This window comes from Zingiber officinale, chromosome 3B (assembly GCF_018446385.1).
Source record: "Zingiber officinale cultivar Zhangliang chromosome 3B, Zo_v1.1, whole genome shotgun sequence".
NCBI lineage: Eukaryota > Viridiplantae > Streptophyta > Magnoliopsida > Zingiberales > Zingiberaceae > Zingiber > Zingiber officinale.
In genome coordinates this window covers 109,759,603-109,780,758 of record NC_055991.1, presented here as the reverse complement: position 1 = coordinate 109,780,758, position 21,156 = coordinate 109,759,603, and the positions used below count along the sequence as shown (strand labels likewise).

At 39.7% G+C, this 21,156-nt stretch overlaps 2 protein-coding genes across 3 annotated transcripts; one reads left to right on the top strand and one right to left on the bottom strand.

Annotated features, from left to right (window-relative positions):
* Positions 1 to 2,857: 2,857 nt before the first annotated feature.
* On the top strand, positions 2,858 to 9,373 carry LOC121967274. 2 transcript variants are annotated; one of them, XM_042517385.1, is made up of 6 exons: positions 2,858 to 3,054; positions 3,160 to 4,108; positions 4,228 to 4,415; positions 7,810 to 7,846; positions 7,969 to 8,033; positions 8,671 to 9,373. In XM_042517385.1, exons 1-6 carry the CDS (start codon positions 2,942 to 2,944, stop codon positions 9,140 to 9,142), a joined length of 1,824 nt encoding a protein of 607 aa, XP_042373319.1. In that variant the 5' UTR covers positions 2,858 to 2,941; the 3' UTR covers positions 9,143 to 9,373. The 2 variants fall into 2 exon arrangements, with proteins under 2 accessions (XP_042373319.1, XP_042373318.1); XM_042517384.1 differs by having other exon boundaries at positions 8,665 to 9,373.
* An 11-nt stretch (positions 9,374 to 9,384) lies between these two features.
* LOC122055109 (receptor-like serine/threonine-protein kinase SD1-6) lies at positions 9,385 to 18,568 on the bottom strand. Its single transcript, XM_042616499.1, has 15 exons — positions 17,193 to 18,568; positions 16,999 to 17,118; positions 16,783 to 16,919; positions 16,483 to 16,693; positions 16,137 to 16,374; positions 15,892 to 16,042; positions 15,523 to 15,819; positions 13,109 to 13,160; positions 11,620 to 12,948; positions 11,397 to 11,507; positions 11,183 to 11,316; positions 10,884 to 11,097; positions 10,494 to 10,731; positions 10,266 to 10,416; positions 9,385 to 10,194 (listed from the first exon to the last, which is right to left on the bottom strand). Exons 1-15 carry the CDS (start codon positions 18,502 to 18,504, stop codon positions 9,898 to 9,900), a joined length of 4,992 nt encoding a protein of 1,663 aa, XP_042472433.1. The 5' UTR covers positions 18,505 to 18,568; the 3' UTR covers positions 9,385 to 9,897.
* Positions 18,569 to 21,156: the final 2,588 nt, after the last annotated feature.

Sequence of the window (21,156 nt, the reverse complement as noted above, 5' to 3'; positions counted from 1 at the left end):
TATATATATATATATAGCAAATAAGATAAATGAGTCTATTAACGAACATGTTCACGAACTTCTTCACAAACATGCTCACGAATTTCTTAACGAATATGTTCGCAAGCCTCTAAATGAACATGTTCGCGAGCTCACGAACCAAATACTGTTAAGCTCGAGCTCGGCTTGATAATGTTTTCAAGCTCGAAATCAGGCTCGAGATTGACTCGTTAATTTAATTGAACGAACTCGAATGAACTTTTTTTCGAGCTGAGACCCAAAAAACTCACGAGCGGCTTGATTCGTTTACACCCCTAATTGGGCCCTAGTCATAGGCTTAATGGTTTATGCCTTAAGTTAGGCCTGTTTTGACGCGTGTTAATCTCTATAGTAATCGACCACATCATGAGAAGCAAGTGAGGAGAAGAGTACTTCGACATCTTCGCTCTTTGTGTCGAGGTTCTGTCACTGCATCATCACAATGATATTTCCAAACCGAAACCAGGCTCTAGCAACTTAATTTTAGATACTTGTGTTAGGACTAACAAAATTTATATATCTCCATAATGATATGATATTATCCACATTGAGTTTAAATCCTTATGAATTTAATTTTGAGCTCTGCCCAAAATGTCTCATATTAATGAAGATATCTTTTATCTTTTAAACCTATGATATTTTTTATGCATTTTCATTGTGGCTTTGATTGTATTCTCAACAATTCTCCCCTTAAACGAAGGACCACTATTATTCTCATGATTTAGGTCTCTCCTAAAACATTCGAGCACTCTTGACCTGATTTGGACTTTCCCTCAAACATTCGATTACTATTGACTTGCTCCGAGTCTCTTCTCAATAATCCGATCACTATTGACCTGCTCTGATCCTCTAAAACTTTTTCACCCTTTAGGGTTCAGTCCCTTAGGATTTCTACCAAGTATCTGGTCACTATTGACCTACTTAGACTTTTTACCACCTAAAGTTCACTCCTTTAAGATTTTCATCAATTATCCGATCACCCCTAACCTACTATATCTTGCCGAAAGATAGATGATACTAAACCATTTAAGATGAACAATATCATATTTGCTCCAATAGGTAGCTTACCACAACCTAGCTAAACACATTTTAAAATGTAAATATGAGAGACCATATACTCTTAGGTGTGCATCATTCTCTCTTATTGAATTTGAAAATATATAGACCTATCTAGCTGAAAAATCTTATAAAAATTGATATTAACATTGCCTATTTGACTAATAATCCATTAGTCGATTAGATTATATTTGAGATGTGTTGATATTAATAATACGGTAATTGACTAAACGACGTATTTAATTTAAAGTTAGAAATATTAAAAGACATACTAATATTTTTATATTTTCTAATTTTTAAAATTTTCTAAGAAATGTATTTATTTTCCATTTTATTCTTTCCACTATTGAGATATTATAGTGAAAGATCAATATTATTATTATTATGAAGTTATATTTAAAATATAATATCATTATAATGTTGATTTTTAAAAATTAATATTATAGTGATTAACGAGAAGGATAAAATAAAAAATAAATATACTTTTTGAGAATTTTAAAAGTTAAGTATGTTTTTCAAAAATTTCATAATTTTAAATGTGTCCGATTGCTCTTAATAATGTGAGATAGAGTACCCTAAACTTTTTATTTACTGAGGTGTGCTCATATGACATATTAGGGATCATTTCTTAACTTTTACTAAGTGATTGAAAATTTTATCAAGTATATTAAAAAACTTATTTCAAGAGTTAAAAGCTATTTAGTTTAACATTATTTTAAAAACTATTTATAAACTTTATTTTTAATTCTCAGCGTTGTTAGTTAAAATAGTTTTCAAAATTTATAAAGTGTTTTTCATTCTTGTTTGAAAAGTCTTTGTACATTGTGAGAAAAATCATTTATACTAGTGTGATCGTGCACACGCGTTGCGTGTGTAATATAATAATATATTAAATTTTCTAGTGTCACCCTTATAAATCAAGAATTAATTATTTGAGTAAGATTCGTCAGACCGATACAATAGTGACGCTAGAGAATCCTAGTAATGAGCTTCCCTATGCAAAAAATTATTTTAATTTAATATTATACTTGTCTTAGTAAAAAAACTAAGAAAAGTATATTTTTTAACATCGTCGGGCTAAAATATTTATAGAAGGTTCTTTGATCATAGTATTGTCAATTCTAAGATATGAGATTAAAAAGAACTATATTTTTTTTATATAAAATAACTAAATAAAATTAATGATGAGAAAAATTCATAATAATACGTTGTATCTGAGTCTCGAACTTTAGATCACTGATTGTTTCGCTTGTGGAATTACTAATAAACCTTGGAATTATTTTTAGTGTAAATAGAAAAAAGGACATTAACGTAAATGCATTTTAGGCTTTACCAAAATTAGTTAATAAAGGGGGGAGATTTTTAATAAAATAGTAAGATATTCAATAAGTAAAATTATTTATTAAAAAATAACTAAAAATTTAATATAGAGAGGATCCCAGTTATGTTTTAGGAATTATTTATTAAAAAGTTTTCTAAAAAAATATAAAATAAACTGGATAATATAATTCCACGCGGTTGTGGCAAAATTCAGTCGTCGTTACAATGATTTAATTAATTAAAATAGACACGCATAAATCAGAAAATATATAATAATAATGTTTTTTGAAAAATAGATAGCAGGCCCAAATAAAAGGCCCATTATAAGCCCACAAGTGTAATGATAACCACCAACTCGCTGCATCCGTGATTCCGTGTCCATCTTCCGCTTCCATCACCGTCGAGATCTCTCCCACTCTTGTGATCGTTTCGCTTTCTTCTCGATTCTTTTTCTATATAAGAAGTTCTAAGCCACAGAGAACCAAAGGCGAAGGAGAAGGAGAAGAAGGAGGAGGAGAAGGAGGAGAGAAGAGCGAGGGAGGAAGAGATGATGTCGAAGAAGAAGGCTTCTATGACCATGACGCTTAAGGATTTCCATGGCGGTTCCATCCCTTCCCAACTCGTCCTCCCCTCCGCGCCAGGAAGCAACATCAACAACGCGTACAAATTTTCCTTTTTCTTATTACGTACTGCTCTTGGCTTTTCAGAGTCGATTCGAAGGGGGAAAACTGAATCTTTCTTCTTTTTCATTCTCCTCTTGTGCAGCTCTGCCAGACCGAACGATCGACCTGGCGCTTGGGGCATCGGTTCACCCTCCGGCGCTGGCAGGTCCGACCTTCAAAGTCACCACTTTCTCCGGCCCCGTCCTGGATCCGCGGGCGCCGGTTCCGCCTCTGCACGAACCCTCGACGAACGGCCCGCTGTTTTCCTCTCACACCCGACCCACATCGGCAGGCACTTTGATGAGGATGAAAGGAAGCCATTCGACGCCTCCTCCGCTCCCCGCCGCGCCGCCGCTCCAGATGATACCCTCCGATCCCCTGCCTCGTTCAGATCTGAGACCAAGCACCCCATCTTGAGCCCGATAGTTCCCTCCCCCGTTGTCGCCTCCGTTCCTGCCCCTGGCCCTGTTTCTCGCTCTCCTCCTCCCCCCAGCAACGTGGGATCTGCGTGGGGTCCGAGGAAGGAAGTCGGGAGTGATCCGCCGCCTTCTTTGCCGACTCAGCCTGTATTGTCGGCATCGAGGCTCGCACAGGCGAGCGCGGTTGAGAAGGTATCATCGGGCAGATGGCACTTAAAGTCCCCAGAGGTGGAGACCATTAGACCCCATGACAGAGAAGAATTGGAAAGAAGATTCGGTGAGACAGTGCGAACCGAGGATGGCATCGATCGCGATCGAGAGAGGGAGAATCCAAAATCAGCTTCATCGGCCGTGACCTATGCAGAAGTCAAGGAGAGGACTTTACCAGGTTCTTATTCGGTTAGGGTACAGAATCAGCATCGGGCAAAATCTCCAATGTACCCTGAGGTGAACGAGAAACAAACTACAGGTTACTTGATTGAAGGTGTTCGACCAGCTTCCAGTGATGGGATGTTCACTGGGTCAAAAGTACATGAGGAGGAGGTGCTAGAGCGTCCAAAGTTAAAGCTCCTCCCACGAAGAAAGCCACTGGAATCTTTGGATATTCAAATTAGGGATTTTAATGACAAGCAGGTATAGATGGCATCTATCCTTTTTTCCCCCACTATGAACAAGCTTCTTGTTGCTGGTAAATTTTCTACGCATCTGAAGTTCTATCTATAATATGTGATTTTTATTTGGCACTTGTGTAGGCATATCAGGTATCCATGAACTCGGTGCAAGTTCAGAATATCCATGAAATGCATGGCAATTCGAATGTGCCAAAACCAGGGCTGGCAGGAGCAGATGAAGGAAATCGAGCAATTGAACGCCCTAGATTGAATTTGATGCCTCGTTCACATCCTATTGAGCAGACTGAAGGCAATGGTAACAAGGAGAGGTTGGGATCTCATTTTATGCTGAACTTGTGATCTTATTACCTCACATTGTTACAGGACTGATGTCTATTCATTTGTTTGAACCTTCTAGTAGCTTTGTATTTGAGTCCTTTTGCTTTCCTGCTGATTAACTCTGAACAGCTTTGATTGTCTTGTCTTTCTATTTGAATTTTGTTTAAACTAACTTATGAAATTGTCATGTTGGTCAAAGTCCTAAATTGCATATCCAAGACGTAAATGGATTTCACACTATGGATGATCTATTTCAGCTGCTAGTTCACTTTTTAGATGTTAATTGATTGCTTTGTTTAATATCAATGGAAAAACTGAAAACACTTTGAGGGATTCAGTATGAAGATTTTTATATGATGCAATGATTTGGTTTCTAGATAAAAAAAATTATGAGTACCAACATTTGGCATTGACTACATGGATTTTATTGGTCATTGAATTCTATGCAAAACAATTTTTCTAGCAATATGCAGATTAATAAATGATCACCTAACTTTACCATAAACACTGTTGAGATCTATTAATGAACTTTTTGACATAATTTCAATTTTCTCTTCTAGGCTAGACACCAGCATGAGTGGTGTTGATTTCTATATAATAATAGGTAGGAGTTAATTAACATAATGTTATTCTCTAGTTACACTTTGTAAAACATATATATTTGCCATATCCATTTAGGATCAAGCCAAGCCTCAATTGTTGTTACTAACTTGGCGATGGCGAAGAAGTGTTTCTCATGTATCATTTTATTCATCCAGCCATGTTTAGTTAGGGTTAATCTTGTCATCTTCACACTAGTTTATAATTATTTTATCATTCCTTCAGCTCTTTAATGCTTTTGATATTATAATTTGTACCTCAACACTACTATGTGGTCTTGTTTCTGTGTTCCTATCTCGGTACATGATATATCATTCCATTCTGAAGTCATGCTGGGAATTGGCCATTACTACCCTACATTTCTATACTTACATAAAGTTATTTGGAGTGATTCCTTTTACTGAATTTAAATGCCAAGGACCAACAAATACTAGTGAACATTAAGGCACCATGTTTTTGTTTGTTATATCTCTCTCTCCAGTTGAATGGTTTGAGTGACCTGAGCTGGTCTAGATATTTCTCCTCCTACCCAGTGTCTTGAAATTGCTCCTCTAGCAATTCCAAGACACAATAAATTCTCTTTACAAAGAAATGACAAAGATCTAAAAATTTGATTCTTCTACTTGGATTGCAGTAGAAAGGAATAGTTCCTTTTCTTAGGATTGAACCACATGTTTCAAACATGATGATTTTCCATTGAAATATTTAATAATCAAGAAACAAATTTGTCACTGGAAGAAAATGTCTCGTTAATGTACTTTGGACCCTGATAGTTCCTCTTCTCTGTTAAGATCCTAGAAATAAAGGCTGTAAACGAGCCGAGCTGAGTCGAACAGTAAGAGGCTTGAGTTCGGGCTCGGCTTGATATCCCTAAGCTCAAGCTCGGCTCGAGTTCGATTCAAGCTTTAGTTCTTAAGCTCGGCTCGTAATAAAATTAAATAGCTGGAGTTCGGCTTGGAAAAAGCTCATTTAAAAATTAAACGAGCTTAGTTTGAGCTCGTTTAAGATAATTAGCTATAATAATTAATAATATATATATATATATATATATATAAACGAGTCTCTTAACGAACATGTTCGCAAGCCTCTAAATGAACATGTTTGCGAGCTCATGAACCAAATACTGTTAAGCTCGAGCTCGGCTCGATAATGTTTTCGAGCTCGAAATCAGGTTCGAACTCGGCTCGTTAACTTAATCGAACGAACTTGAACGAACTTTTTTTCAAGCCGAGACCCAAATAGCTTGCGAGCAGCTTGTCTCGTTTACATCCCTACAAAAAAGGATTCCAAAATGATTAATTTTTTAAAATCTTTCTGATAGGGAGGTTATATTTTGGTAGGAATTGGTATTTCTCTAAAGTTAGCAGACTTCAAATAGTTGTGACAAACATGGCTTAATGGTGATGATTAGTATTTCTCAAAAGTTCTAACAACTTCTTAATGGTGATGATTAGTATTTCTCAAAAGTTCCAACAACTTCCTTGGTTTTGATGTAATCATAAATTTAGAATTTTTGTTCCATAACCTGTCATATACCAAACAAATGATTTATCTAGAAGAATGACATTCCAATTCTATGTTTCTTTTTGGTTGCTTTCTTTCGGCAGTGTTCCCTTTTTGTCCTGTTGAACCTAGTCTGTTCTATCAGTTTCTTCATGATGTGGTTTCTTATGTTGATTACGGATATTCATTTTGTTCACTAGTGTATTGCTCTACATTCAATATTGTCATGATTTTGGAGAAAGACAAATCTGTCTATACCTATTGCAAAAAAAAAAAAAGAGAGTAAATCCTAGAGACATAAAATACTAAGAAATTAGTTTATATAAATGTTATTAGTACTTTATTGGTTCAAATGGATTTTATTTCAAGTCTCCTGTGCTAACAAATTTTGGAGAAAGGAGGTCATTGGATGGTAGATCGACACTTGCATAAGTACACATACCAAAATAAAAACTAGAAGAAAACCGGCAATTTCATCTGGTTTGACCTAAGCTAAGATCTAAATTCAATGGATAGAGAATTGTTTAAAAGGGATCACAAATGATTAACAGATCACAAATCATTATAAGCTAATAAAAAATTGTCTAGCAATTGGCAGTTGTCCACACCATTGTATCAAAAGATGGGGAATTCAGTTTAGGTAAAAATGATACTGAAGAGCAATCACATACCTTGTCTCTTTTAACTCTTTGAATAACCCTTTGAACACCAGGCATCAAGTTACAATCACACAAGCGCACGAAAGCCCTCACACTATTTTGCAAAAGAAACTAAACTAACTAATCCCATCTTTATCATTCTCTTAGGTAAGTGCTTTATCAGTTCAAACCATTATTGCATAATGCCTGCATTTCAACAATTACCATGTTATCTAATCTTATGTATCTTAGATCATCCAATGATTTGATGCAGAAGGTGGTAGGATAAAGAATGAGAAATGGAGATTTTGGAGGGAGAGGAGGAACAAGAACACTACATTCACTCATAGAATTTTAAAATGTTAAAAGGAAATATAAGGACAATATCTTATTTCCTAGGTTCCACAAGTGGCTGTTTTACAGTAAAGGTGAAATATATGCCTTATTTCATTTTGACATTCTTAATCCATTGATGCTATCTGATGCTGAGTGGAATGATTTTTCATCTGTTAATTCATAATAATGCCTTCTGCTTTTGTCATTTTACATGAACACATTAATTTATTACACTTTAATTGTCTCTCCTTGAATCATTGATGATATTAACTGATTTTGAACCATGATATTTTTTGCTTTACTGTAGGAAAAATGTTTTTGGCGGAGCACGACCACGAGAACTTGTAAGTTTCTTCATGCATCTACTTATGGAACATTTCTTAGTCCCGATACAGGATGAGCTCCTTGTTTCTGTTACTTCCGAAACTTTCTTTTAGGTATTTGACTTGTAATCATAATTTTGTAGGTTTTGAAGGAGCGTGGCATAGATATTGCAGCTAATGAGGTCGACATGATCAGATCACCCAACAGGTAGTAGCTGTCTGTATAATGAACTTTCATCTTGTTGCTTGTTTCATTTATAATATTTATTGAAAGATTAATGGCTGTTTGTTTATATTGAAGAGGTATTTCATCTTCAGATTTACACTCTTTAGTTTATAGGACACTTTTTTGTTTACAAGACTTAAAACATTATGACACATAAACAATAGTATTAGCGTAGAAGGCAACTTTGTTACTGTTTTCTAACCTATTGCCTCTTTTATAAACTCACAACTCCTGTAACTTGGATCTCAAATATCCTTATAGAGTTGTGGTTCAGCAAGATCAAGAAATTATGACTAGCTCTATTTTCTAGATTCTCAATTCAAATGTTTGTATATTTAATAGTTTTTTATCTGACAATATTAGACAAGACTCCTAAAACGCTATTAACATCGATAAACTTGAAAAGTGATGCAACACAATTTTAATTCTATAAATTGGTGGCATGGATGGACTTGCTTACAAAGTAAATTAACTTTAGAAAACTTATACGTTACTTCTTAATATTGTCATTAATTTTGGATTATAATTTTTTAAAGATAATTTGTTTTAACAATGGAGTTTGTTAGGCACCTTTGAAAGCGTATCTATCTTGTATATTTCTCACTTCTGCAAGGGCCAGGAATGACCTTCCTAAAAGTGATTCCAAGACGGAGACCAATTCATCGATCCAACTCGGAGAAAGAGTTGATAGGCTGTCAGTTGGGCAGAGGACTGTAAAGGATCTGGACAACAGAGGCTATCACCCAGATAATGAGAGAGTAGATGTGCAAAACTCTTCATGGAGAAATGATAACAGGAAGAATACTAGAGACATTGACAGATCACTGGCACAACCTCGTGCTGATGTTGACAATTGGCGTAAGCCTGTTGAGGATCCAAAGCCTGAAGTTCCAGCACCTCGATTCAGCAAAGGTGCCACTGCATTGGAGCTTGCTCAAGCATTCTCAAGGTCCGTTTCTGATGCTAGGCCAGAAAACAAGATTAGTACCCAGAGGAACATTTCCGGTCAGAATCAACTTCCTTTTTCCCGTCTTGCTGGTAGCAAGGAGCTCTACTCAGGAACCACACATCGACAGATTAACGGCTACTGATCTATTGTTCGGGGCAAACTAGCAAATGAATAGTTACTTCCATTGAAACAGGTTTGATCCAATCGACCGTTGTCTCCATCAGCGTCCAGTTCTATTTACCTCTTTCTATATTTACAGCGATCAGATGGTGGCATGATGCAGTATGATGTATTCCCCTAGCAAACGTTATTTAAAAACTTGATCCGAAATGAAGTGATGAGTAAAGAAGTCATGATGCTGGAAATTGTTTTATTTTTGTTTTCTTTTGCCTTTTTTCCTTTCTTTTTTTGGGAATCCATTTCGATTGAGATATTTCTTAGGCTTAGCCAATGCAGAGAGAATATTTGCATCGAGGTGAACTTTCAGACTTTCTTGGGATTGGAATACATGTTATCTGGTGCTTGAAAGCAGTCGTATAGGACATGGTAGTCTGTTCTTCTGCTTTTATTTACATGTTTCAGAAATGCAAATCTCCAGAATCTAATTCCATTCATGGATAATAAGAACAGCTACTAATAAAGCATTTGCATCAGGTTCCTACCAATCTAGCCAAAATATTCTCCTGAGCAGATTGATATTCTGTGTCTGGAGAACAGCAACATCATCCATGCAACAGGCACATGGTTGCATTGACTTTGAAAAATCCAAACTGCCGACTCATTCCACTACAAAATATTTTAAGCACAAGAAACATTTCAGAATGCCTCCTAATTACAAGTTTGGGAAACTTATGAAAGAACAATGGTTGTGTGATCATACTTTTGTCTTTTGATTTGCTAACGAGGCTCCAAAATTGTGATAGTTACATTGTTTCCATGGTCCTCCTGGTCTGTTTTGGTTTTCAATTTATCTCTTGAAAAAGAAAATGCTGGTTGTTTCGGTTGAGGTACTTGTGCACTATCATTATTTAGCATTAGTAGTATCGAAGACATTGTTGGTCTATCTTCAGGACGTTCTTCCACGCATAAGAGTCCAATATTTATGCACTTCAATACTCCGGCCATGGAAAATGAATGGCCAATTGCTTCATCGACTAAATCCAAGACCTTACCCTCTTTCCATAGGCTCCATATCTATGAACAATTTGGATTAGAAGGATAAGAAAAAATTATTTGATATTAGTCTTTCATTTATATATACTTACATGATCAATAAGATTTAGATGTTCTCTTGAATTATGAACTCCATTATTCCTTTTGCTCGTTATGATTTCAAGAGTTAATACTCCAAAACTATACACATCAGATTTAATTGAATATCTTCCATTGACGACATACTCAGGAGACATATATCCGCTGCATATAAAATAAACGATAATTAGTTATAATTTTGGAAGGTAAATATTATAACAATTGAACTAACATCTACATACTATGTTCCCATGACTCTCTTTGTTCTTCCAGCAAATTCATCTCCTCCAAATACTTTTGCCATTCCAAAGTCGGATATCTTTGAGTTCATATGTTTGTCAAGTAGAATATTACTTGCTTTGAGATCTCTATGTATTATTCTGAATCTAGAATCATGATGAAGATACAAAACACCACGAGCAATTCCGAGAATAATATTGTAACGCTTTTCCCAATCTAAAATTTTATTTTTATCTTTATCTGCATTAAAGTACAAACCATTGAAGAATTATCATTTACTTGTCACTTCATTCTTTAATTGATTATTTTAAATCTTTTTCATTTGGCTTGAAGATAATCAAAGAATTTGGTACCAATTTGTCATAAATTATTGGAAGGAAGGAGGATCTTACCAAATAATAAGCTATCTAAGCTTCCATTGCTCATGTATTCATAGATCAACATTCTCTCGTCTTCTTCAATGCAATAGCCAAGAAGTTGAACAAGACTTCGGTGTTGCAACTTGGCGATTAACTTTACCTCGTTCTCAAATTCATCAACTCCTTGCTCTGACGTCTTGGATAGCCTCTTCACAGCTATTGCCTCTCCTCGATCCTTCAGAATACCCTGAATGCAACACCACAAGATAAACGTCTTTTTCCCCTCTACAAGTTTCAAATACCTGTAGCGAAGTTTGTTAAGCTTATCATACCTTATACACGGGCCCAAATCCACCCTCGCCAAGCTTATTCTCAACCGAGAAGTTCCCAGTCGCGTCTACAATTGTGCTTAAATAGAACAATGGTGGGTTCATGTCGTCCTTTATCTCTTCTCTAATCAAGTGCTCTGCCAGAAAATGAAACATCAACTGAAATGTAATTCCACACAAATAGAAGCTAAGAGCCAAGTGGGTGCACGCTACTTACTTTTTCTCCTCATTTTGCAAATGCAGCGAGCCAGAGAAGCTACAACAAGCGTGGCAGCGAACGATGCGGCTACAGTTAGGCCTATATAAAGTTTTGTGGAACGGCTTGATTCTAGTAAAAAGAGTAGCAATATGTGTGTCATCAGAACTACTCATCTGTGCTAACTCATGCATGGCATATCTTAATTGTTCGGGAAGGATCTGGGAATCTATGAATCACTCACCGGCATCCAGGTCGGCGGCCGCAAGCTTGACGTAGAGATCCTGTCCTACTTCGCCGGAATAAGCCTTGATATCATTGAGGTCGGCGGTCCAGAATATGCATCCGCTGCCACTCCCGCTGATGTTGGCCTGAGCAAACCCTGTGCAGGAGCAATTCCTCGAACACATGGCTCTGCAGTCATCGAGACTCTGCATCGTACGGTCGACCGTCGATCTCGACGTGTCCGGCAGTTTGATGCTGCTCTGCTTCACGAACCCATCGGTGGCGCAATCCAACTCCGTCCTCCTCAAGCAGCCATCCGACGCAGCCCTCAGCTCCCAGTTTCTTGGATTCGCCGGGTAGAACCCGCGGAGACACGCGCAGCTCGGCACCTGGTCAGGGTAGCAAATGCCGTAGGCGCCGCACGCCGCCACGCGGTCGCACTGGTCCCTGGGCGCGAACGTGCGCACGGTCCACTCATTCCTTCCCTCGATCCACACCAGACTCTGTATCTGGCCGGCGGTCTGGTTGATCACCATTCTTGCTCTCGTCGACGGATCGCGCAGGCGGGCAATGCCGTAGACTTCGTCCGTGCTCTCCACGAAGCTCAAGTCGAAGAGGTCCTCCGCGTCCATCTCCGGGACGCCAGTGTACCTCCGGCCGGTCCACGGGCCTGCCCGCCACACCGGCATCATCCCCTCGCCCCAGATGAACACCTGCCGGTCTCCGTTCAAGTCGACGCCGAAGGAGAAGTTGTTCGGCGCCGGGTCGCCGGGGCTCGCCCACGACGTCAACAGCCGGTTCAGCCCGCTCGTCAAGTTCCACCCCAACTTCATCCCCGACAGCAACGTGTCCGTCGGGAAATCGAAGCTCTGCCACGTCCAGGAGCTGCTGGTTTCGTGGCCGACGACGAAGTTTCCGTCGTGGAGAAGCTGCGCGACCGGGTTACCGACGACCATCGACGAAGTGGATGAGGACCAGAGGATGGTTGAGTCGTCGGCGTCGTTGGTTACGAGTAACGTTCCGTTGGGTGTGAGGGAGAGGCGACCGGAGCGGTCTCTTAGCGGGAACCGGCGGTTGGCGACCCACACCACGGTCTGGACGGAGATGTTGTGGAACCATATACCGAGGTAGCGATTGCCGGAGCCGACGGGGCTGAAGAAACCCAGCTGGAACATGCCGCCGGGAGATATCAGGCTGGCTCCGTCGGCGTCGAGAAGGGGGTGGGAAGGGATTAAGGTGTTGCCGGCGACGGAAAGGATAAAGAGGCTGGCGGTGATCAAAAGGTTAACGAGGAACAGGGTGTTAATCGCCCCTGACATCGTCGATCGTCCACTGTTCTGCTCTGTTCCTAAACTCGACACTTCAATTTAGGTATCAACTGGGATTCTTCTCTGCAATCGTTGTTTCAGAGCCATGAGTATGAAGTTCCTCCCTTAATTTAAAGATTCTCGTATCAAAATCTTGACATGCTCTTGGCAGGAGTCTGGAATCTTCCATTAAATAATTACGGCACATTGACCAAAATGCCCCCAATTTACCTATCTCCAGAGACCGGCGATACTGGATTTTTGAAGTGAGCATTATCATTTTTTAATTGGATGGAGGCTTAACATTTTCATAGAATTTCGGTTGATTATAGGATGATAAATTTATTATAATAAGTTGGGATCAATTCCTGACAAATATATCTCATAATTTAATTTTTTTCATCTTATATAACTTTCTTCATCTAATATGAGACGAACATGTGTGGTGAGTATAATCACCTTTATTGTTATGGAGGTTTAACATAGATGGTTATTTTTGCCGTTTACTTAAGTAGAAGAATGGCAACCGGGAAGAAGGAAGACAAATGCACTTACGTCGTCATGAGACAAAATCTCCTCTGATATTGGATTGATAGTGAAGGTTGAACCAATTACTTCGCCATTCAATTTTGAATTCTCCTCTGAACAATTCAAGGACGATGACTGTTCTTTCGGAGACATCATAGGAGAAAAAAACATGCACAAATTGTTAAAAACTTTTAAAAAAAAATTATACGGTGCCCATGCATGTTAAATCTGGTGGTTATGATTGCCTTCATAGCCAAGCTTAGAAACAAAGCTCTTCCATGAATTTATTTAACTTGATGTTTGCTTTACATCAAGAAACTCAGTAGTTGCTCAAGATGTGTAAGACGTTTGCTTTACAGAATTCCAACATAATAATTAAACACTGCTGGCTGCTAAAGATTGTGATCGATGCTTCGTTTATAGACAAACACTGCTTGCTGCTTGTTGAATTAGTCTCTGAACGTTGATTTGATAATAAAATAATCGTATGCATGAAAAGTCAAAGTCAATGCCCGAATCGGAAAGGCAAGAAGCCAAGAACAGGTGGATTTTTTTTTAAAAAAAAATCAAACGTTGAAACTTTACAAAGCAACAAATTAAGTCTAAATATTCTTGACTATGCCACAAGGTGTCAATTGATACACTCTATTTGTTCAATCTACTTCTCTTCTTATCCAATAGGTGTTCGGACAAGAGTCCATAGTAACTGTAAACGCTTGCTATGTCAGCGACAGGGTAGGTGAAGATATTATCTTTGCAACCAATCTAAATTAGTTTTATCTTCACATATAAAATTTCATTATTCTAGACACAATAAAAAAATATCTTATTTAGCAATTATTTTATTTTTTTAATCAAGGAAGATAAGAATTCTAAAATGATGTCAAGAAAACAATATGAAGCTTGTCAAGGTATTTGATTGTCTTTCATCGTTATCTTGTTGAGTTTATTAAATTCGAAGATGGTGACAGGAAGAAAATGCAGGAAAATAAATGCACACTGAAAAGTGAAGGTTGAACTAACTACTAGAGATTCATAATTGAGCAAATTAAAAAGTGGAAACAAAGAATTAAGTGTTCTATACTTTGAATTTTATATTGCCAAACGACTTCTTCAATATTTTTAAGCATTGAGAATTGCCTTGTTACTTTGGAAACAACAACCAAGAACATGAATCAATGACAACAAATTGTTTCAATGTATAGAAGTGATTATACGTAATGGAGCATAAGCATTACAGCAGTATCTTTACACTTCTGTAGATGACTTCTCTTTTACTTTTGAATACTTTCTTTTAATGAATTGGTTTGCAGATCAATGAAGACCCATGCCCTATTGGTTATCATTGAATTTGTATCTTTCTTCCAATATATGCATCAAGAGATGATTTAGAATCTTCGAAAGTAGTTTAATCAGATGAACTACAAAAGTAGCCTCATGGAGATTCAGCTTCAGATACATAAGCTAAGAATTGGGAATTAAAATTCCTCAAGCAGTTGTATATCCTACTTGCACATCTTATTAAATTCTAAACATAGAGGATAATTGTTCAATGGATGAAAACACAATACATTTCAATTGATATTAAATATTCTGTTGTCCCAAAACGAAGTACATACAAAATGCCCTAGGTGATGTGCAGAAATGGAGTTGAAATGCAAGGGAAAAAAAAACCTAATCACTTAGCAATTCAGACATTAAACTAATGTTCTTCAAAGACTTACAGGAGGAAAAAATCATGCAGAAAGTGTTCAAGACAATAGTAATTGACAAAACCTGCTCTGTTTTTAATTATCTACATCATGGGTCCAAGCTTGTTAATCTAACTGTTATGGTTGTCTTCATAGCCTAGCTTGGAAACAAGGCTCTTCCAAGAATCTACTCAACTTGAGCTTCAACACTCAAGCTCACAAGTGCAAATTAGTGGCAAAAAATTCAGCAGTTGTTCAAGATGCTTACTTTACAGAATTCCAACATAATAATTATATTTGGTATCACATTTCTTGTATTTTGATTATTTACTATCGAGCTTCCAAGCAGGATAAGACTGCGTACAATGGATCCTTTGTGCACCGGGACTATCGAGCTTCTAAGATCATGATTGATGCTTCATTTGTACATATGCACCTCTTTGTGCTTGACGAATTAGTTTCTGATAGAGCTCTAATGTTAACAAAGCCTGGCCTTATTGGGTTTGGCAGTAATGTGCTATCACTGCCTAACATTAGCAGTATTGATGCGATAGCTGGTCTATCTTCTGGCATCTCTTGAACACATAAGAGACCAATATTTATACATCTCATGACTTCTTCCGTAGAACACAATGAATCAATTGATTCATCAACACATTCCAAAACTTTATCCTCTTCCCATAAACTCCATATCTATAACAAGTTATGATATCATCAATAAACGAACTTTGAAGAGTAAATAACCTTTACATTTTGAATACTTACATGATCAAGAAGATTTAGGTGTTGTGCAAAAGGAAAAACCTCAGTGCTCCTTTTACCGCTTATAATTTCCAATATCAATACTCCAAAACTAAAAATATCAGATTTAATTGAGAAAGTTCCATTCTTTATATATTCGGGAGACATATATCCGCTGCAACATAAAATAAAATAAAGATGATGATGAGCATAGAAAATGGTTGGATCTCATAAACAATAAAATAACAATGAAAGTTATAATTACTTACTAGGTTCCAACAACTCTCTTTGTTTTTCCTATAGTTTCATCACCTCCAAATATTCTTGCCATGCCAAAATCTGATATTTTTGGATCCATATTTTTATCAAGAAGAATGTTACTTGCCTTTAAATCTCTATGAATGATTCTAAATCGAGAATCATGGTGAAGATAGAGAAGACTTTGTGCAATCCCAACAATAATACTATAACGCAATTTCCAGTCCAAAAGTACACCCTTGGCCTTATCTGAAAACATCAATGTCTTTTTAAACAATTTCAATCGAGCAGTCGTTCATGATCATTTTGAAATTGAGAATAATTTAATCTTATAAGCTTGAAGTATATATCACTTACCGAATAGAAACTTATCTAAGCTTCCATTGGACATGTACTCATAGATCAACATCCTTTCTCCTGCTTCAATGCAGCAACCAAGAAGTTGGACGAGATTTCGATGTTGCAGCTTGGCAATCAACTGCACCTCATTTTTGAACTCGTTCACACCCTGAGATGATGTTTTCGATAGTCTCTTAACAGCTATCTCCTGTCCCTCGGACAATCTTCCCTGTAATTAATGGGCACAAGAAGTTAACTTTTACTTGAAGATGTAAAAAGACTTTGGTCTCGAGAGCCATCCAACTCATAGAGACACACCTTATAAACCGGACCAAATCCACCCTCTCCGAGCTTGTTGCCAGTGGAGAAGTTGCCGGTGGCATTCACAATTGTATCTAAATCAAATAATGGCAGGTTCAAGTCTTTTTCTTCAGTTTCTACGTCAACGAAGCTCTCTGCAAAGAAAGTGAGAGTATTACTCAAAACAATTACAAAGTCAATTATTGGATTAATTAAGGCGCCATTAGATGCTACTTTTAGTCTTCCATCTCCAAATGCAGAATGCAGCACAAGACAGCAGGAACGATGCAGCCAAAGTAACGGCTACGATCACCCCTACCCGCCTCTGATTAGACGGCCTTGATTCCGCGTACGCTACACCAAGAACACAAGGTCAACGAACGTTAATTAGAAACTAGAATTGATGGGCAATTAATTGAGTTAATTACCTGCAATTAGATCAGCAGCAGCGAGCCTGACGTAGAGATCCTGCCCCGCGTCCCCGCCGAAGAAGAATTTAATATCTGTGAGGTCGGAGGTCCAGTGAATGCACCCGATCCCGGTGTTATTGGCGATGGCGTAGGCCGTGCATCTGCAGTCGTTCAGGCACGAACTTCTGCACTCTGACCACGTCCAACTCGTGTCCACCACCGCACTTGACGTGTCCGGCAGCTTCACGTTGCTCTGATTGAAGAACCCATCGGTCCTGTTACGGCAATCCAACTCCGTGTTCCTCACGCAGCCGTCGGACCAGTCCCTGATGAGGTCCCAGTTGGTGAGATTCTTGGGCTTGAACCCCGTCAAGCACTGGCACATCGGCCACCAGTTGGGGAAGCAGATCGCGTTGAGGCCGCACACCGACATACTATCGCAGGGATCCGAGGGAACGTATCGCTGCACTCTCCACTGCTGGCTGTCATCCACCCACACCTGAAGCTGGAGGTAGCCGGAGGGGATTAGGGTGATTCTGGTGGGGAAGGAGTACCTGCCGTCGATGGTGTAGCGGTAGACAAACTGTTGGGAGGTCACCGGCTCGTAGTGGTATTGGACTTGCTCCATCTGCGGCACGCTGCTGAGGTGGATCCCGTTCCACGGCCACGGCCCCGACCGCCACCGCGGCCGAGTCCCCTGCCACAAGAACTCCTCCGGCACGCCGTCCATGTTGATGCCCAGCACGTAGTCCCCCGGCGTCGGATCGCTGAGGCTCGTCCATGATGTGAGGTTGAGATTGAACCCGCTGGTCTTGTTTCGGCCAAATCTCATCCCCGGGAGGATCGTGTCCGTCGGGTCGTCGTAGCTCTGCCACGCTACATAGCTGCTCGGTGAGGCTCCCATGACGACGAAATTACCATTGTCGAGAAGCTGAGCAACGGGGCTCCTCACGGAGGCGGAGCTGGTGCTGGAGGACCAGAAGACCGTCGTCGAGTTGTCGCTGGTGAGGAGGAGCGTTCCGTTGGTGGTTAGAGAGAGGCGTCCTGAGCGATCAGTGAGAGGGCGCCGGCGGTTAGCGACCCAAACGAAGGTTGGAGCTGAGATGTTGTAAAACCAGATGCCGACATAGCGGTAGGGAGAATCGGCGCCGGGGGGGCTGAAGAAGCCCAGCTCGAACCTGCTTCCAGATGCGAGCAGAGTCGTTCCGTTGGCGTCGAGCAGAGACTGTTGAGGAGTCAAGGTGTCGCCAGCGTTGCAAAGGGTAGTAGAGAGAATAACACTGACATCAACGAGGAGGAGGAGGAAGAAGGTGACTGTCTTTCTCGCCATGATCTACTGTCCAATGCAAACTTTCGGAAAATCTGTTGCTGAGGCTCCGATGATAAAAACAAATAATCTCAACAAAACAATAACAACCACAACAACTAATATATACAAGTCTATTCAAATCATGATTACATGAGCAGGACAATGGTGATTTGCCCAACTAATTCAACCGTTTGAACTTTCAACATTTAATAAATAAATTGTAAGTCAAACGTGTTCATTATGACAAATCAAAATAATATCTCTTCTTTATAAAATTTCAAAGGATGGCCTGTGCTAATTTGTTTTCGTAGAATTTTTGTTCCTGCATTTTCCTTCCCCTCATTTCCACCAAAGGAACCGGATGAGTTTTCCTTTTCTTTAACGAAACTTTCTTCTGTGTGAAACTTTCTCAAGTCCTGCTGTATGGATTAGGAGCACACATACTCTAGTCCGTTTTTTCGTTGATTCATTAATTTCGTAATTATGGCCGGATTCCAATTAAAATTCAATTGTAATCCGGCAATAATTGACTATGATCTTTTGTTTTTTATGTTTACTTTTTCAATTAGATTATAGTTTTAGATTGAGTCTGTCCGTGGATAAATTTTCCACGAATACAGGTGTGTGGGAAAAATTTGAAATGGAGACAAATTTAGGGAGTTTTTTAAATATGAGTTTGGATTTAAAGATTTTTTAAATTTCGATAGTTGAATTAGGACTAATGTGGTGATGCTATCCCCGTTTCAAATCCTTCCTACTAAAAATATAGAACGTTAACCCCAGACAGTAACATCCCGAGGATCGACCTCTGGATCTTTTGGCCATAAAATCATGCACTCCCCATCTGTGCTACGCCCTGGGGACAGATTCTACTACTACTACTACTAATTATTGATATGGTGAAGAGAGGGCTATATGGGTAAGGGCACTTTGATCTTTTTTAGTAGTCCTTTGATTTAAGGCACTGTCCATAGAATAAAGAAGGGGCTTCATGTTTTTTTCAGGGCGCCTAGGTCTTCTCTCAGATAGGCGCTCACGTCATCGCCTCGTGAAGAGAGGGCCATATGGGGAAGGGCACTTTGATCTTTTTTGGTAGTCCTTTGATTTAAGGCACTGTCCATAGAATGAAGAAGGGGCTTCATGTTTTTTTCAGGGCGACTGTCTAGGTCTTCTCTCAGATAGGCGCTCACGTCATCGCCTCCGATGTTGTCCGCCATCGATGCCTGTAGCCTTTGTGACCGGATCACCCCTCTCCGCTCTTCCTCTCTCCCCAACTACCGCCATCGCATCCAGCGGCCAAGCACCGCTCTTCGCCTCGCCTCCTTCGCCTTCTGCTCCTCTTGTTGCCTTCACTATCGATTGGACCACATAGCCCACACACCACATCCTTCCGCCTCACGCAACATCCTTCTTGCTCACGCAGTCAGCCACTAGGATGCACCTCATCGCCATCTCCCCTCACACGAGCAGTAGCGATCTCTTCTCCCTCATGATCGCTGTCCATAACCTCCGCCATCATTGACCGCACCTCTCCTCACTGTCACTGCCGTTATCGCTATTCCCAGCACCGGTCCAGCAACTGTCGTTGCCTCTCTGGCCGTTGCTACTATCTCCCCGGCCACTGCCACCGCCTCCGAGCTGCTGCCGGCCATTGCCGCCTCTCTCACCACCCTCGTCACCTCTAGGGCAGTCGCCTTCCCCGGCTGTTGACGCCTCCTTTCTAGCTCTGAGCAATCTATTCTATTCAGGCCATCGAGCCGTTACTCTGTTTCAGCTTCGTGTCGTTGCTATGTTTTGGCTTTCGTGCTGCTATTACGATCCAATCTTCGTGCCGTTGTAGCATTCTAGTCTTTCCGTTGTCCGACTTGTAGGACTGGGAAGACACTATAAGGGGGGGGGGGGGTGAATGCCGCTTGCCAAAAAATTGAGAGAGAATCGAAGTACGCAGCGGAAGAAAAGAAAACAATGCTAACAAATCAAGTTTTACTTGGTTCCGAGCCTTGCCTTTGACGACTCCTACTCCAAGGCCCGCACTCGTCGAGTGCTTTCGTTGGGCAATCCACTATCAATTCGTAAATATATGACAGGAATTGGTTACAAGAACTAAAAAGAATAATGTTATCAACACAGAAAGGAAATTTGAAGGAATCTTCGTTCTTTAAACTTCGGAGCAGTCTTTTGATGTCGCCGAAGCTTTTTCGGAGCCGCACGTAAGAGAAAAAATTGTAATAGTCGTTATTTTGAAGCTCCTGGTCGAAGGCCTTTAAATAGGCCCATTCTGGGCACTTGGAACCCCTCCAGGCGACTAGAACACGTGGCTCAGTCAATCGAGGCACTCCACATCAACTTCAGGATGAAATTTTGGGTCTACGGGCCTAGATCGACTCTTGGCGCCTGGATCGCCTGGGTGCCCGTGGCACCCGCCCGGGTGAGCCTGGTCCAGGCATCCAGACCCCCTTTTTCAGCTCCTTTTCTTGTAAAAGAGATTAGTCCTGGGCAACAAAAATAAGTTCATCCTGCAAAACAAAGTTAATACAACTCAGCAGATAGGAATAGTAATTAAATCCTGTCTCATCAAGACTAGGATCTAGTCAAGATTTCAACTTAGGTTTTCCAAATTGATCTAAGTTGGATCAATGTCTGCAGTTCCCTTAATGGGGAACACATCCTCAC